This window comes from Dermochelys coriacea, chromosome 2, assembly GCF_009764565.3.
Source record: "Dermochelys coriacea isolate rDerCor1 chromosome 2, rDerCor1.pri.v4, whole genome shotgun sequence".
NCBI lineage: Eukaryota > Metazoa > Chordata > Testudines > Dermochelyidae > Dermochelys > Dermochelys coriacea.
In genome coordinates, this window is record NC_050069.1 from 220743438 (window position 1) to 220762576 (window position 19139).

A 19139-nucleotide genomic window follows, 5' to 3' on the forward strand; every position below is an offset into this window, starting at 1 on the left:
ATTCTTCATCTCTTTGCTGTTTGGACTCTCACACGGCTGGAGCTAGGAAACAAAAGCAAAGATCCCCATGGTCAACCTGGTTTAACTCTAACAAATATTCAGTGTTAATACATTACTACAACTCCATCACCTTTTGGAACCATAGACTGTAACTCATTTGTGTAAATATGTTGCCTGCTTTAACCTGTAAGTAACTCTCTCATTTCTTTTTCCTAGTTAATACATCCTTAGTTAGTTTATTATAGGATTGGCCTTAACTGTTGTCTTTGTTGTGAGATCTTAGGTACAAACTGACCCTGGGGTAAGTCTCTTGGGACTGGAAGCAACCTGCATCTTTTGTGATCTTTGGTGTATAGCAACTAGGTATCACTCAGTCCAGCTTGCCTGGGTGGAAAGATAGACTGGAGTGCCCAAGGGGACTTCTGTGACTCCATGGTAAGACTGTTATAGTGCTCCAAGAGTTCACATTTGTTACTGGGTTGGTGAAATCTAATTATAGAACATAGCACCAGTTTGGTGTGTCTGCCTTGCTTTTTGATAGTTCGCCCTGTAGTTGGCATTCACAGTCCTGACAGTGACACACCCACCCATCCACACCAAACCCAAGGATTGGAGTGTAAAACAGGAACTGAAATAGTTACTGGGGTGATCTGGGAAGCAATGTTCTGTACCTGCTGGAATCAGGAGAACTGAAGCTTGTGGAAGCCATGGACAAGGGAGTTACAAAAGTCAAGTTTCAGAGTAGCAGCCGTGTTAGTCTGTATTCGCAAAAAGAAAAGGAGTACCCGTGGCACCTTAGAGACTAACAAATTTATTAGAGAATAAGCTTTCGATGTGAGCTGTAGCTCACGAAAGCTTATGCTCTAATAAATTTGTTAGTCTCTAAGGTGCCACGGGTATTCCTTTTCTTTTTACAAAAGTCAAGGTGAGAGGAAATTAAAGGCATGTATGGGGATGTGCAGTGGGAGTTCCAACAAAATGAAACATTTTCAGTGTGCTGGTGGACAGATTTACAAACACGCTAAATGGAAGAGGAGAGGGAAAGATCAGCTTCAAGAACGATACCACAATTGCAGGCAGTGGATGATGGGAGAACTTCGGTTTAATTTCCATGATATCTGAATGCTATGAATCTGGTAAATGGTTACTTCACAAAGCAAACCACTTAAAAAGAAAGAAAAAAAATCTAAACATGCACAAAGGTCTGAGTCAAATAATGTATAAAAGGAAAAGTGTTCATTCTTCTTGCTTGCTCTGCCAAACATTGCCAGGGGGCTTCAAAGATAATTGGGCTTAAACTAAACTGTGCCACATTCCTGAGTGGATTGCCTTTTCCGGCTTGAATTTCCATTTTGTTATTAAAGATAAATGTAACATCCTTTAGTAGGGAGACTAAATAAAGATCTGTTTAAATAATACACAAATGATACATTTGGATATAATATACAGTATGAGAAAATATTGAAACAGTGACAGAGAAAGTGTCTCCCTTTGTGTATTTTTCTCTTATATATAGTAAAAACAATTCTTGAATGTGACCTAATTGTGTCAATATGCAGTCTGTGTTCTATCCATCCTTTAGCAGACAATGAGCTAAGGTAGGGTATGGCACCAAGCTCACTTGCAGGAGAGATATTGAGGGAGGGAAGAGAATATTACGAGTCCACCCCTTCTGAAAACTTCAGGTTTGTAGAAAGGAGGGCTTTGAAAGCCCTGTTGCTCCCCACCCTGCACCTCAAAGACAGAAGTGCGATGAGGAGGGAGGCCACTGATTCTGATATCATTGATTAAGAAATCAGTTACACTACGACCATACTTCATATTTATTGAAACTTTGAGGTACCGCAGTTATTATACCATGTAGAACATTTCAGTTTGCAATGAGGTATTGAGTTCCGGAAGAAAGTAAATGTGGTGAATTTAGATGTTTTAAAGAAAATCAGTAAACCAATTGATTGGAAACATTCCAACTTGGTAATAAAAACCCCAAGTCCATGAGAATATGCCTAGAACAAACAGATCTTAGTAAAACTATAAAAAAGAAAAGGAGTGCTTGTGGCACCTTAGAGACTAACAAATTTATTTGAGCATAAGCTTTCGTGAGCTACAGCTCACTTCATCGGATGCATTTCGATGAAGTGAGCTGTAGCTCATGAAAGCTTATGCTCAAATAAATTTGTTAATCTCTAAGGTGCCACAAGTACTCCTTTTCTTTTTGCGAATACAGACTAACACGGCTGCTACTCTGAAACCTAAAACTATAAAGGAACAGTACTTTCAGTGTGAAGGAAATTAGGAACTGAGCTGCTGGAGTTAAATACTTCAGTGTTTTCCATACATCTGATAGACTTTGGCAGACAGTCTTGGGTGAGCAAAGTACTAGGTACATTACATATGACACATCATTTGGCACACTGTTTCCTGTGGTTACATTTTTTATCCCTGCTACACTAAAAATATTCCAGAGGGGGTCGGAGAGATGCTACAATGGACAGATTGTACTTTATTAATAATATCCTCATCTGGAGATACTATACATGAAACATGATTTTAGACTAAGAAACATTAAGAAAAAGGGGGTTAAAATTTAATTTTAAAAGTGCCATATAACAATATTAAAGGGGAAATATCTTAACTGAGCAAGACATTATGCTAAATCTACCAAAGTAGATGCTGTAACCGACATACTTGATATTGTAGCATTTGATTTTTAAGTCCAAAAATAAGTAGAGAAGCAGGTGAAGAAGAAACATGTATTTATGTCTCTGTACAAGTGTGGTCACTTAGAATGAATCGAGGAGACTCAACCCTAATTTTTACGGTAACACCTCCATTATTTGTCGGACCATTTTAGGCCTTGAACCTGCTTGACTCATATTGCAGGATTTGGGCTTTAGCATCTTGGAAATGGTTGTGGGGCCAACTACCTGTTATCACCCCATGGCATTCCTAACTAAAAGTGTTAGGTTGGGGGTTTGTTGTTGCTGCTATTTGTTTGTTTGTGGCTTTATCCCACAATGCATCCCACACCCAGGCCTTGGCAGGATGAGAGCAGACAAGCCAACTCTCACAAATTTATCGCAAGAGATGTGATTTCTAAGTAAAATTAAGCCTCACTCATGATCTCGTGACAGACCTCTCAAAGCTCAGGATTATTTTTTCAGCTCCGGCTGTCAGCCACAGGCAGCTGCTTCCCTGCTAGCCTGGGAACTGGAGTGTTACCCCAGAATTTGACAGTCCTGCGTGTACCCCAGAATCTGACAGTACTGCAGTCAGCAATTTTGTATGTTGAGCCACTGCCAGCTGAAAACCAAAATCACATAGCTAGGAAAATCTTTAGGGCCTGAGAGGCAAGGCCAAATAATGGCATGTTTGCAGTTTTGCTATCAGAATGGGAGGATGGGATAAGAAGTGACTGTATTGTGAGAGGTTTCAGGGTAGCAGCCGTGTTAATCTGTATCTGCAAAAAGAAAAGGAGGACTTGTGGCACCTTAGAGACTAACAAATTTATTTGAGCATAAGCTTTCGTGAGCTACAGCTCACTTCATCAGAGCTGTAGCTCATGAAAGCTTATGCTCAAATAAATTTGTTAGTCTCAAAGATGCCAAGAGTACTCCTTTTCTTTTTGTATTGTGAGAATAGAAGGAGTGTTTGGATGGCCGACCTTGGTCTTGAGCGCCTCTGACACCTTTGATCTGTAAGTTTTATTATTGTTATGACTAGAAATGTTTTGATGATAAGAGATAATGAGTAGTTTTGCTGGAAGTAGGAGAATTAGTGACCCATAAGGGATTACTATGGTGACTCTCTTGGAGTCACTATAGGTTATGTGCTTTGAAGTTAGCTATAAAAGAGTAGGTTAAATAATTTGCTTTGGAGCAGTCTGAGGAAGTTTTTTTTGGTCATGGATCTATCATCTAAGCTCTCCAGCAGTCAGAGGGGAAGGAGGTCTCCCCCCCCCCCCCCCCGGCAAAGTCTGGCCACTGATCCCTTTAAACCATTTCTTAACTCTAGATAAATATAAATGTTTTGAAATGCTCTAAACCTACAAAAGACTCTAGCTTGTGCTAAGGCTATGTCAGATGGATGAGTTGTTCCCCCATTAATTTACTCCTGGCACTGCCTGGAGAGAAACAGTTAAGTTACCACTGTTTTGGGTTCTGAAAACCTGGGTAACAGGCGAGGGGACCCCACAGCAGCCCCCCCCAAGCCCAAGGAGGGTGAAGAACCCTAAGAGGAACAGAGATGAGGCTAGGAAGCCTGAACTATGGCCTGGTGCTGCAGGGGGGCTGAAGTGAGGAGGGTGGGGGCTGAAGTGAGGAGGGGGCTGGTGGGATGCAGGGGCTGTATTGATGGTGAGTTCTGAGTAGATGGGGCGAATGCTGAGAAGATGAACTGAGGATGGTGGGGGTCTATGGGGCAGGGAGGCTGAACTGAGGGGGGCTGAATTGAGGGTGGTTGAGTGGGGACACAACTGATGAGGGACTGGAGGACAGGATAAATTACTGAGTGGAGCAGATGTGGAGGTGAAAGCTCCTGGAGCAGGGGCCAAAATGACCTTATCAATACCTGTGGGAGAACGGGAAACACTAATTGTCACATGCACACACCCTGGGGATGGGCAGAGGGCGTTCCAAACCCCAGAGACTGACCTAAACAACACAATACAATCTTTGTCAAAAATCTCATGATTTTTGAGGCCAGTTTTATGATTTTGGGGCGTCCGACTCATGATATTTGATCTGACATTGGCAATACTGCCAGAGGCATGAAGACGCCCGGGGGCTGCTCCAACTCTCCGGCTGGAAGTCAATGGCCGGGCTCTCGCTTGGCTTTCATGGGAGCTGGATTCCCCCCCCCCCCCCCGCTCTGTACCCACTAGGTCGCCCTGCCCCCCAGCACACAGAGGCTTCCTGATTCCGTTTCTGTGGCGTGCGGGGGGGGGGGGGGGACTAGAGGGAGGAGAGAATTTCACGTGTTGCCTCCAGCACGGGGCGGACAAAGGGGCGGGGGTGAGTCCCGTGCTTGGCGCGGCCAAGCCAAGGAAGCTGCCAGGCACGAGGCTGGCGACAATCGGGCCCGCGCGGCCCGGGTTGGCGCCCGAGGGCCGGAGCCGGGGGCGGGGAAGAGGAGGTAGGTGACGGAGGCTCCGCCCTGCTCGGGGCGGGGCTCCCCGGCGGAGGCGCCTGCGTTCGGCATTGTGACGCTGGCGGCGCTGGAACACCTGGGGCGGCGGCTTGTCGGCAGCCCCGGCTCGGGCTGTGGGGGGAGGGGCCGCGCCCCGGCGAGGAGCCCTCCGCATCCCCGGGCAAGGTGAGCGCAGCCGGGGGGACCTGGCACGGGGGAACCGCGGCTTGTCGGCGCTGGGCCTGGCTGGAAGAGCAGGTTTCTCCTCTGGCAGCTGGGACCGGGGCCGAGGCACCTAAGGGCCGGGCAGGGCTGCGGGGTGGGCATGCCGGGCAGGTGCCACGTCTCCCTCGGGTGGGATCCCTCGCTTGCTGGGGGAGGGGTGGACGTGGGGCGCTGATGCTCCGCAGGTGCGGGGGTTGTAGAGCCAGATGTGGCTGAGGCTGGATTGTGACGCCTAATGGGCTTTGCCCGTGCAAAATGTCCAGGTTACAAAATGGCACCTGCCCCCCTCCATTCCCTCCGCCCCCCCCCCCTCTTTGCCATTCGGGTACATCACTGGGTTCATATGCAGTTGATCCATGTCTGTCTGGCTCCATCCCCTCCAGCCACTGGCCTTGCGGAAAATGGGCCGACATGGCAACTGGGGGAAACGTCCAGTTAAAACTATTAAAAATCCTTCTCTGGGTGGCCACCAACCCCACAGATTAAAATGGAAAGACCATTTAAAAATCAAATGAACTTTTTACTGTATTTTCTGTTTGTTCACTGTTTGCATTTTTCTGAGCATGGATGAAGAAAATGCAGTGGCTGTTTTACCCTGGGTTGATAGTGGGTTTTTCTTTTTCTTTTTTTTTCTATTCCTGTGCATATTACTCTGTTTGCGCTGCAGACCAGGTAGTGAAATGGCTACAGCTCAACAAAACTGGTTCCATTGGGATTTTAAAAAGCATGAAAATATTTCTAATGAAGCGTTAGTATAGTAAAAAGCTTAGTTTTACAAATCATAGATTTGTCTGCTGTGTCGTTTTAAATTAATATGTGAACAGCATGCATATAGTACTTTGGTGTGGTTTTTTTAAAGCCCAGGATTTAGGTTTACTGTAAATTGACAGGGTCCCTTCAATGAGCATGTGAGCTGCATGCTATTTAACTCACTGATATACTGACACAATATACGTTTACATAAATAAATACCTGTAAGTGTATTTATATATGTAAATGAAATGTCTTCTGTTCTGAAATATCTCATTTAGTGCTAAAAGTCTCATTCTGATTCAGCAGAGATTATGGTTCTATTTGGCTTCAATGGATTATGACCTGATTTGTGTCCGTGAAACTGAAATCAGGATCTGGCCTTTAGTTTCCTTAATATTTTTATCTCCTACGGTTCTCTAGATGTATTGGAAAGGGGAAGGCTGAAACTTTAGTAGCTGAAATGCCTTGTTGATCTGTCATCTTTGGTAGTCATGTGCAGCCCCTGTTGTTTTGTTTCCCCTTGTTTACTTCTGTTATCTTCTCCCATGTCTTGGTTTCTTGGTGGGTGTGTTAAAAGCATGAAGCTGTATATACATATATAATGGGCTGAAAAGGCCCAGGTACCAAGTTTTTTTTTCCTCCAGGGCAGGCTTCTCTGAAGTGAGCTTAGTTCCCTGGTTCTGCCTTCAGGGGGAGTCAGCTGTTGGTATCAGGTGAAAGCTATGTCTCCCACAGCTGTTCGGTCACTTTCTCACAACATCAGGCCAAGCAAACTGTTTGTTGGATTCTTGAATCCTTAGCTCAGAACTTGTATAATGCCAATCTTTCCCCCAATATTTCCTATTGGTGGAAGCAATGGTGAGGGCTCTTGTATAGGCAAGGCACTGGCAACTCCACTGTTTATCACTTTGTTATCTAAACTATGGCCTTTTATACTGAATTTCCCTGTATGGGCATTAATATGTGAATTTTAACACCTAGTTACACCATCATAACCCATCGTTTGGACACTTGTATCCTAGTACGATTGCCTTTTTTCAATTTTAGCTAATGGCATTGAGGAAAAGGTTTAAGCTAAACCAAAGAAAGCCACTGTTAACTGTATTGGCATAACAAGTACAGATTTTCCAGGTAGAGAAGCCATATGTGAAGGCAATATGATGGTTAAAATGCTGCCAATGCTGTGTCTACATTAGAGCTGCACAAGTTTTCTATTACTGCACTATTGGGTGATGGCTTTTTGTGAAACTTGCATACTGCATTGGTGCTCAACATGGGGATTGCACCCTCCACTGAGGATGGTCTAGGGAGGTCATTTATGGCTAGATGGGAGGAAGATTGGGTCCAGAAACTATTTTGTCTGTGAAATAAGGTCATGTTATGGAAAAGAGTACAAACTATAGGTCTCGTGTAGACTCCAAGCCCAATGTAGACTCCAGCCTGCTGAAGTCAATGGGAGTTTTGCTTGAGTGAAGACTGTGGGGCGAGGATCGATGTTATTTTAAAAACAAGGTTTTTCTCCTTCCTTTTAAAGCTAACTATATTACACTGCCATCTATCTATACATTATATGTGCTTCACAGTCCCCACCCTGAACTGTTCTATTGAATTCCCAAGTAACACTTCCAAAAAAGTTTGAATAATATAGCACATACTTTTTACCCTCTAACTAGTGTTGAAAGCTGTTGTTTAAGTTGGCAGGAAAACTTATTAATCTATCAGTCAGTCATCAAAACAAAACGTCAGGAAATGGCATCAAAGTGTCATTTATATTTTCTTAAATGCCTCCTCCAACAGCATAGCAGTAAAGCAGTTAGTTATTCAAAATGTTTTGCCACTGTTTAATCTGTGTAGTATTTTCAAGGTTACACTGTGCAGAATTATGCAAAAGTATTATAAATAAGGAAAAACTGGAAGCCAAGAACACTGGAAACCTTACTTTTTGTACACTGTCGAGTAATTGTGATTTCACAATTGTTTTGTGGCTGTTACTAGCTGTGGTAAAGTGAGTCTCTTATGCAATTAGTTACTGTAGATCTTTGGAATTATCTGTTACAGGTCATTATAAGAACATTCAAGTCACTCTTGCCCATACTTTCAGTAGAGATGACTCCTGCAGTGGAGTTAATTACAGACCCCATTGATGTTTAATTGAAAACTATAGTACAAAGGTTTCAGAGTAGCAGCCATGTTAGTCTGTATTTGCAAAAAGAAAAGGAGTACTTGTGGCACCTTAGAGACTAACAAATTTATTTGAGCGTAAAGCTTTCGTGAGCTACAGCTCACTTCATCGGATGCATTCTGTGGAAAATACAGTGGGGAGATTTATATACACACACAGAGAACATGAAACAATGGCTTTTATCATACACATTGTAAGGAGAGTGATCACTTAAGATGAGCCATCACCAGCGGGGGGGGGGGAGGAGGAGGAAAACCTTTCATGGTGACAAGCAAGGTGGGCCATTTCCAGCAGTTAACAAGAACATCTGAGAAACAGTGGGGGGATGGGGTGGGGGGAGAAATAACATGGGGAAATAGTTTTACTTTGTGTAATGACTCATCCACTCCCAGTCTCTATTCAAGCCTAAGTTAATTGTATCCAGTTTGCAAATTAATTCCAATTCAGTAGTGTCTCGCTGGAGTCTGTTTTTGAAGTTTTTTTGTTGAAGAATAGCCACCCTCAGGTCTGTAATGGAGTGACCAGAGAGATTGAAGTGTTCTCCGACTGGTTTTTGAATGTTATAATTCTTGACATCTAATTTTTGTCCATTTATTCTTTTACATAGAGACTGTCCAGTATGACCAATGTACATGGCAGAGGGGCATTGCTGGCACATGATGGCATATATCACATTGGTAGATGCGCAGGTGAACGAGCCTCTGATAGTGTGGCTGATGTGATTAGGCCCTATGATGGTAATTAATTCAGATTTCCACTCTATATGGCTAATTTCAGTGCCTTGCATAATGACAGCAATGTGCCAGCAATGCCCCTCTGCCATGTACATTGGTCAAACTGGACAGTCTACGTAAACGAATAAATGGACACAAATCAGACATTATAACATTCAAAAATTATAAAATTCAAAAACCAAGTGGAGAACACTTCAATCTCTCTGGTCACTCCATTACAGACCTGAGGGTGGCTATCCTTCAACAAAAAAACTTCAAAACGTGACTCCAAGGAGAGACTGCTGAATTGGAATTAATTTGCAAACTGGATACAATTAACTTAGGCTTGAATAGAGACTGGGAATGGATGAGTCATTACACAAAGTAAAACTATTTCCCCATGTTATTTCTCCCCCCCCCCACCCCACCCCCCACTGTTCCTCAGATGTTCTTGTTAACTGCTGGAAATAGCCTACCTTGCTTGCCACCATGAAAGCTTTTCCTCCCTCCCCCCCTGCTGCTGGTGATGGCTCATCTTAAGTGATCACTCTCCTTACAGTGTGTATGATAAACCCATTGTTTCATGTTCTCTGTGTGTGTATATAAATCTCCCCTCTGTATTTTCCACCAAATGCATCCGATGAAGTGAGCTTTAGCTCATGAAAGCTTATGCTCAAAGAAATTTGTTAGTCTCTAAGGTGCCACAAGTCCTCCTTTTCTTTTTGAGGATAACTGTATATTGCTATTGCTGTGCAAGGTAAAATCATATGATTAGTCAAACCTCATGGATCAGAGTGCAAGCTGACCAGCTGAAGGGGTTCCGAGAGGAATATCCCCCCCGCCGCCCCATTTACAGCAATAACATTATGCATCTTGCTTCATGGATGAGTGGGGGTAGGGATTTAATTTCGATATGTTGAGTAGTAAGCACTGCTGGAAATAGAATATCTGATCAGTTGAGCCTTGATCTGATCTATTCTAGCAATATCTATCTTTTTTTTTTTTTTTTTTTTTTTTTTTTGACATAAAATGTTATTCTAGTAAGGTTAAAGCTGAGCTATAGCAAAGAATTGCCAAAACTATTTTGATAGCCTAAACAAAGGCAGATGCTCTGCATAAAGAAAATCCCCTAATAATATTTGATTACTTTATAATTTATTCTAGTTGGCATAAATTTTGTGTTTAATTTTAGAGTGCTAAAATGTATTACTAAAGAATGTTATATAGCCATTTCAGAGAAATTAGAGGTTCTTAAATATACTTAATTGAAGGACTGAGCTTTGTTCCCAGTTATGCCATAGACGTGCAGAATGAAGATGGACATGCCACTGAGTTTTTTTTGTTCTCAGTATACCCATTTATAAAATGGCTACTTACCTACCTTCATGGTCATGTTAGGCTTTCATGTATATTTTAAAAGTGCTTTGAGCTCTTCAAATGAAAGGTGCTGTAAAAGGGCAAAGGGATATTATGTACTGGGTTTTTGTGCAGGGACTATTTCACTTGCAGCGATGGCAAAGTTAATATCATTTAGACTGAAATATCTATTTAATGTGTTGTATTAATCTATTTGTATGTTGTACATTATGCTCTATGAAAGTTAATTATTATCTAGAAAGGACGATTGTTTGCAAATGATTCTGTTGCCAATGGAATATGCCTGCACTTACGTTTGAAATACTTGGTTACACTAAAAGAAAAGGAGTACTTGGTTACACTAGAGAGTGTGATGTCTATATATAACACCTTTATCAGCGTTACTGAGATAAACCATGGTTTTCAGGGGGGTGTAATTCTGCTGAAAAAATGTTCCATGCCTAGGGAACGTGGAATTTTAGGTTTTGGGGAAAAAAAGATAATACTTTAAAATGTATAAATTTAAACTTGTGAGTTTAAAAAAAAGACTTAAGAATTCTGAAGCACTCTTTTTCAATCTTATAATTGTTATTGTAAGATAATTTGTGAGGCATACAGCACATAGTAAAGCATAATCAGATTTGGCATTGTGGGGAGAACGCTGGAGTACCTGAGAGATTGCATCAGCACAACCTTGGTTACAATCATTTGTATTTAAAGAAGAATTTTGACACTTAAAGTGGTCCCTGCAGTTGTGCAGGGACCAAAAATGTCTGTCTGCAAATTGAAAAACAGAGATACTTTGACATAGTGCCAAATTTCCACTTCTCCCTGCAGCCCAAACACATGAGATCTCCAACATTTCCAGTTCTGCCAACCAAAAAAAGGAGGCACTTCTGTTTAGAAATTAAACTCTTCTTCTTCCAGACATAATGTAGTAGTAATAATATGGAGTTGGGTTGACATTTACTACAGAGAAACACATAGCGTTAAGTGTGAATTAAAATTTATTGGGGTAGGAAGGGGAAGGGTGGCATCAAGCAGTAGCAATGGTAGGTGGTATATCCCTAAGGAAGAGGGTCCACAGAGGAAATAGGCCCCTGGTTACTACATTCATAAGTGCTTGTTTACACAAGGAAATTGATTAGAATAAGCTGTTCTTCAGTAAGTATTCTGGACTAGTTCCCTGTGTGCACACTCTGTCCTGGATTAAAAGGCGCATCATTCCTCAGTAATAGTGCACTTTCAATTATTCAAACAAGAATTAATTCAAGAAGATTCTATGGCCTGTGTAATGCAGGAAGTCAGATTAGGTGGTCACAGGGGTTCCTTCTAGCTTTATGAGCTATACATCTTTGAATTCTGGAATGAGGTGACTTTTATAGCTTATTCGACAACAGCAATTACAATCAATTTCCCTGTGTAGACAAGCCTTTACTGAGGATTTAAAACTTAATGAAAGAGGGACTGATGCTTTTAGTAATACAAAAGATAGTCCTCGAGCACTTACATTGTTAATGTTGTAAGTCATGTTAGTGGATACTAAACCCAATAGTAAGAATATGCAGATCAGGCTTGTAGACAGTGCCATAAAATGCCAGTGAGTAAACTTAAATGATCCTCATTTCTTCAAATTCCCTAGAGTCCAAGTTTTGAATTACATGGTCTCACCAATCTAACGTATGTTTGGTCATTTGCACTTATCACTGTGATATTTGTCCTTCCCACAACTCAAGTATCCAGGAAAAGAAGAAGGGAGCACAGCATTGGAGCTTCCCTAAAATTGCTTAGTCACAAAATGGATGAGATCAGCCTTTTACTACTTCAGAGACAAAAGGGGAAAACTTTAACAACAAAACTAGATGTGACAGATAATCAATTCAAAGTTGTAGAAAATCAACCAGAAAAATTTGGGAGGGTGGGATGGAGGGGAATTTATGAGATATATGAAATTTTGCCACTTGTGCATCAAAAGCCTGAGGTGGGGGGAACTAGAAATGGTGGAAAATTCCAGTAATACCTAGAGTGGAAGAGGGAAGTGGTCCCAGTGGGCTTCATGGGGAGGTTCTTGTCCCCAGTACTGGGTATGAATGAGGAGAAATGTCCTATAATGTATAGAGCAGTTCTACAAAAACTCCATGAGACCCCTCTAGTCTGAGATTGTGGTATTTCTAAGACATAACAGAATAAGATGTATTTGTAAAAGCAGTCAGGGAAAAAAAGGGAGTCTCTTCTGGATAGGAGAAACCATTCTTTCCAGATCCTAGTTCCTGAACTCATTTCCCTCCTTCAGCTTTATTTTTAATGAAGCAACTTTTTTTTTTTTTTAAAGGAAGCAGTTGTAATCTCTTTTCCTGCAAAGCTGAGGGTAAACTGTAAGAATATGGAGTTTAGTTGTGTCTCTGTTTCTGATTAAGCGTAGACCGAAGGTGGTCATAAGAGGAAGAAAAGGAGCCAATTTCAGCAGTTAAGCACTAATCCTTCGTACGCCTGCATGCTTAAAGATAAGCACATGGATGAATAGTCTCATTAACTTGAACTTTTTGTGTGCTTAAAGCTGAACATGGGTGTGTATGCAGGATCAGGGCCTTAGGTACTATGGTGGTAGGTACTGTAGGAAAGCCCAAGAGAGAACCCTGAAAATCTAGTTTTCATATACATATAATAGCTAAGAATTCTAGATGAGTTCTAGCTGATTTTTTATAATGGTGTTATTCATATATTGTTTATGAGGAAATAATTTCTCTTGTATAGAATCTTTCCTTAAATTAAATTCTGTATGAAGCATAAATGAAAAATGTTGTGCTGCCTTGAACATTTGGTAAACCTTTTAAGACAACATTATTCCATTTTTTTTCTTTATAGCAGTAACAAAGCTATCTGCTGTTGTGACTATTCTTTAGATGTTGTTGCCTGCAAAATATAGTCTCTCCCTTAGTACCTCCCTCTGAGAGATGATATAATACAGTATTCCTCACAAAAGTTAAAGTTGGCAGGCTAAACAATTCAAGACTATCCTGACATGTCGGATATCCAAAGTAAATTGAATGGGTTATTTATTTATTGTTTTCCTTTCCCAATAACGAACGAAATGTGTAATGCTAAAGGGAAAAAATACTTTGCATGACAATAGAAGTCTTACAGCAATGTTTTTATATAGGGTGTAAAAGTATTGTTTAAGATCCCAAATCATTAGGATATGTGGAGATTTAAAAATTTAGTTCTCAGTCCTCCAAGATGATCCACACTGGCTTCAGTGGGCTCTGCATGGGCTTATGGTTCTTCCCTCAGGGATCAGATTGCAGAATTGGGTCATTGTATTTTGAAACAGTCATTCATTCTGTATGTACCGCGCAAGCTGAGCTCGTGGTTCTGTTTTTCCTCTTACAGTGGTTGATTTACTTCACTAATTCAAGCACAACAGGCAGCTCTGTATTCCTTACACTACTTGGGGAAAATAACCAAATAGAACCAACAAGACCTGTCAGTTATCCCTTGACCTGTTGGTTATGCAAGTTCATGGACGGACTTGAAGGGAATGCACTCTGTCCTTTCTACATCCCCACCATCCCCACTTGCAATGAGGATCCTCTTGGCTGCAGAAGCCATGGTTACTTGATTTTTTTGGAAACATGCTTTCAGGGAATTGTGGAGGGGAATGCCAGGGGCACAGAGCTGGTGCAGGGGCACAGGACCTCCACATAGACAGCCCTGGTTTCCCAATGGAACAATCGGGGACAAATCTCCACGAGAGGAACCTTGCAGAGATTTCCTCCCCTTTAGCTCCTCCTGCAGGAGAGGAATCCATAATTCTTATGTTTCTTAAAAATAGAACTTGCTTAACGCTAGCATTTTATTACTGGTACTACAGTGCTTCTTGTTTTGTTACAAAATACTGTACTTGCAAGATTCTCACTGTTTCTACTTAGAACAGGTACAATTAATTTCTCTTTGCTGTGCAGCTGGCTGAAAATTTGACTAGATAATTAATTATTTAAAATGCAGATAAGGAAGGACTAAAGTGATTGGTTTAAAGTGCAGATGAGGAGGGAGTTTAGTGGGAGTGGAAGATCCTTAGTGCTTGCAGGGTCGTATCAGATCAGGAACCATGAGTGTATGATAAACCAAGAGGCTGGTGCCAGAGGTCAGGTATTACCAGGCATGTGAATTCATCTTCTGTTTTCACACAATACCTTAAGATAAAAGTAGGGTTTGCTGGATTATTCTCCACATTTCATGCTGTCTACATATGTTATTTCTAGAGACTTCCCAAGAGAACATGTCATTTGATCTATTAATCTTAGTTCTTTTTATATCACTATAATGTGTCCCCTTTGAATAACTAAATGTATCTGCAAGTTGACATCCATAGTGGCTTCAGAGGGTTTTCTTCTCATTACCATTTCCTGATTCTAGGAATGTCTGCCTGGGTGGATTGTATATTTTAAAACACTTTGATTACAGATGGGCCTTGCAGTGAATTGTAAAAGTATAGTGAGACTTTCTTAATCAGATTCCCTCTAGTAATTCATTATGCAGATAAGAACTCAACCAAGAACTCTTTATCTCCAGCTGCCATGCACTCTTTTGTTAGCTGCATTGTACCAGAGGAGGATAACTGACTTGGTGGGTTGTGTGATGGGTTTATGGTGGTTCATTCCTCCATGAAGTTGGGCTGCCCTGTTCTGCAGAAGCTGGAGCCTCTTTGCTACTTCCACTGGGTAGTACAAATGCAGTGAATTGTGACCTCTCCAGGAGGTGATTAATTCATGGATCATTTTGCCCAGTTCCTTATCTGAAAGGAAGGAGGGAATTCTGATGATCTGAAAGGAACAAAATAAATCCATTCACAAGGATCCATCTCTCACTCCGAAACTTTGTTTTTAAACCCTGCAGCACATGTTTCCGATCAGTTTTTTATTCTGAACTCCTTACTGGGGACCCACTGCACTAAGGGCCAAACACAGCCCCATCCTCCTCAGTTGTGGAGGCTCCTTTGTTGCAGCACTACTACGGTGGTACTGGTTCATACTGGAAGCAGAAGATCTACTTGTGAGGGATAGGGGGGCTGGTGAAGTACATTTTGCTTGGATCCTCCTGTTCAACCCCTGCAGAACAGGGCTGTGTAAAGGCCCCCTGTAGGTTACTTGCAGCCATTGATTGGAATAATCCCTGCTCTAAAGTATAGAGGCGCTAGAGTATTTAAATAAAAGATCACTGGAATTCTTTAATGTGGGTAAAACAGTGTGTTTTTCACTACCCACCTTCTGGGAAACTGAACTAGCTGAACTGTTTTGACTGCAACTTTTCAGAAATATTCAGCCTGAGGCAGACCCTGGTACGTAAAACTTCAGCCTGAATGGTAAACGCTTGGCAAAGTTACAGGCCCACTGAAAACATTTGTCTTTCAACGGGAAGAGTCAGGTATTCATATGAATAGGTTGTGCTACTAGCACTGTCTATAAAACATACATAGGACGGTTTACAAGTATTTTAGAGGACAAGATTTGAATTCCAAAATGACCTGGACAAATTAAAGAATTTGGTCTGAAATCAACGAGATGAAATTCAATAAAGACACGTGCAAAGTAATTCAGATAGGAAGGAAAAATCAAATGTACAACTACAAAATCAGGTAGGTGGTAGTACTAGACTAGGTGGTAGTGCTGTTGAAAGGGATCTGGATATTACAGTGGATTGACAACAATGTGATGCCGTTGCAAAAAAGACTAATGTCATTTTGATGTGTATTAACAGCAGCGTGGTATATAAGGCACAGGAGTTAAATGTTCCACTTTACTCAGCACTGTGAGGCCTCAAATGGAGTACGATGTCCAATTCTGGCACCATGATTAAGGAAAGATGTGGAGAAATTGGAAAGAGTCCAAAGAGGAAAGTGACAAAAAATGCTAAAAAGCTTTAAAAAAATAGTAACCCTGAACTACAAGGAAAGAATTAAAAAAACCGAGCATCTCTAGTCTTGAGAAAAGACTGGGCAGAACCTGATAAGTCTTGAAATGTGTTAAGTAGGGATGTAAAGGTTAACCGGAAAGCATTAGTCTTACCAGTTAAACTGCCTCATCCGTCAACCTCGGGCCGGCCAGCCAGCCAGAGCAGCCCCAGTGGCCCTGCACTGACCGGAGCAGCCCCAGCCCCAGCTGCGCTGGCCGGCAGGATCAGCCCCAGCCACTTAATCGGTTAATCATTTAAACTGCATACTGTATTTTTAATCATTTAAATAGTTAATTTTTAAGCGGTATTTACATCCCTAGTGTTAAGTGCTATTATAAAGAGGGTAATGATCGATTGTTCTGTATGTCCATTGAAGGAAGGACAACAAGTAATGGGTTGACTCTGCATCAATTAAAATTTAGGTTAGATATTAGGAAAAGCTTTCTAACTATAGGGGTAGTTAAGCTGTGGAATAGGCTTCCAAGGGAGGTTGTGGAATCCCCATCATTTGAGATTTTTAAGAACAAGTTAGACAGCCACCTGTCACAGATGGTCTAGGTTTTCTTGGTCCTGCCTCCAGTGCAGGAGGCTGGACTTGGTAACTACTTGAGGTTCCTTTCATTTTACATTTTTATCATTCGGTGTGATCCCCATTGACTTGAATGAGAGTTCCATGTGTGTATGAGTGCAGCATTTGGTCCATAGCTTGTGAAATATTTTGGGACAATATGGAAAGAAGGATGCTGTAAACATAATACTTGTATATATGGCTGGATATCTACTTTAAGAGCTTATTTCAGTTTTATTTTAAATTCAATTTAAGTGGTCATATCTATTTTTTTTTTAGTTCTAAGTGTCTGAAGAAAATAAAGAAACATGGATAGCCATAAATAGTAAGTAATTTTATATTTTTAACCTGCCTCACTAATAAAATTAGAAGACACATGCTGAAGTGTTGCTGTCAATAATTACCATGCTTTTTATATTTTGTCATTCAGTCTTTGACATAAAATCCCCAGTAAGGACAGATTGGGGGGGAAAAAGGACTGTCAGGTGAGCAAGTAATGGAAAAACAAATGAATGGACAAGATGAAAAACAAATATGTTAGTTATTAATCTTCTGTTTTTATAAACAGAGTTGGATTTGTCCACATCATTTAACTTTATAACTAAAGTAGATACTTCTTTAGTTATAATTGTTGTTAGGTTTTGTTAAATGATTGTAAAATTTAAACATATGTTCATGATTATTCACCATATAATATCCAGGTTGACAATTTATAGTACTGACTAAAGTTGTTCACAAAAACAGTGTCCTATAAATACAGAGGCTTTTTCTGTTCAGTTATCCTATCTACAGAATATATGGGCAACACTCAATTCCTCAAATAAGGTACACTTTAAAAATTATGTTCAAATCTCATGTATAAACAGGAGTAATTTTTTTTCCTCAAAGTTCAATTTAAAAATGTAGTTTTTTCCATTGTATTTAAGAAATTGATAAGGGGTTATATTCCCCGGATTTCTTCAAAATTTGACTATTATCTAAGAATTCTCTAAAACCATAACTTATTAAATCAATTTTCCTTTTTGTTATATGACCTTTGTAGCCCAACTGTGCACCCATTGAATTCCCTTTGACCTCAGAGGAAGTAGGAATGTAAGCTGAAACACTGGGGTCTTGATCCTATGTTGTGATCTGCTCAGGTACTGCCTCATTGACTTTAGTGAGGCACAATGGTCTGCCTATTCTGACCACAGTGCTGGTCTGAGACTTGAGGTATCGCAAAACATGAATTATAAACTTTCATTTCCCATTTAGTCCTTTTAATAAAATATGTTTTGAAAATGTTTGTTTTTATGAATGTTTGGGTGTTGAATTTAATTTCACATTTTTCCTTGAAGTGATTTTGAAATCATTTCTATTTTGAATAATTTTAATGGACATTGTCATTTTTGTTATAGATAAAACCTGACTTACTTTGAGAATTAAGATCGTGGTTCTCCAAAGAGATCTGTTTGGAAAATTCTTATCTTCATGTAGATCTGCATGATGGGGATTCTTTGGATCCTCAGTTTAAAAATACTTTAATTGATATTTGCTGCATCATAAAATATACTACACCTTTCACCTGACTTAATGTGCTATCCCTTGTCAATATGTATGCAGTTAGTTTACAAAGAGTTGCATGTGAAATTGGATTTGGCATGTTTTTGCATATATTGGGTAATTTGTGCTGCAGCAAAAAAGTAATTGAAAACCTTATTTTTACTTTGCAATCTGCAATCAAATTGTACAAGTCAATGTTTAGGTTGAATAAGATGCTTGAATTTCTCTATTGTAAATGTTTTTGTGAGAGACAAAGTGCTCTGTTGTATACATTTTAAAAAATGATTAAATCAAATAATATAGTGATGTCATACAATTAAATTTCCTAGTGAATATAAACCCTATGTAACTATGAATCGTGTAGGGGCATAACTGAGCCTACATATTTTATTTTTTTTCACAAGGATTCAGTCTCTTTAAATTCTTCTAGAATAATAATTTGACATAATTTTAATATTAGCAAACCCATTGCTTTAAAACATTTGCAGAATTAATGTAGTTTTTCAGTTATTTATGGATTAGGGATTCCATTTTCACAGAAGTTAATAATTAACTGTTCATCAGACATATCAGTGTTATATTGAGAAGCTAAATTTTCTGTGCCTCATATGGTTAAAGGAATTGTAGGAGGATGCAATTGCTCTTTCGGCTACAACTTCAGTAAGTTTACAAAAGAGATGCAGAATCATCCCCTGAAGGAAAATAATCTGGGAAAAGTGTA

The 19139-nt window shown here is 40.3% G+C and overlaps 1 protein-coding gene across 4 annotated transcripts in view; it reads left to right on the forward strand.

Moving 5' to 3' along the window:
* Window positions 1-5045: 5045 nt before the first annotated feature.
* ICA1 (islet cell autoantigen 1) overlaps window positions 5046-19139 on the forward strand; it is a 90391-nt gene continuing 76297 nt past the window's right edge. For 2 of the 4 annotated variants that reach the window (XM_038390119.2, XM_038390120.2), the window contains exons 1-2: window positions 5046-5313; window positions 17156-17201. In XM_038390119.2, the coding sequence (XP_038246047.1) occupies window positions 17185-17201 (17 nt within the window). In that variant the 5' untranslated portion in view covers window positions 5046-5313; window positions 17156-17184. The remainder of the gene's footprint in view (window positions 5314-17155; window positions 17202-19139) is intronic. The other 2 variants (XM_038390121.2, XM_038390122.2) reach the window with 1 other exon arrangement.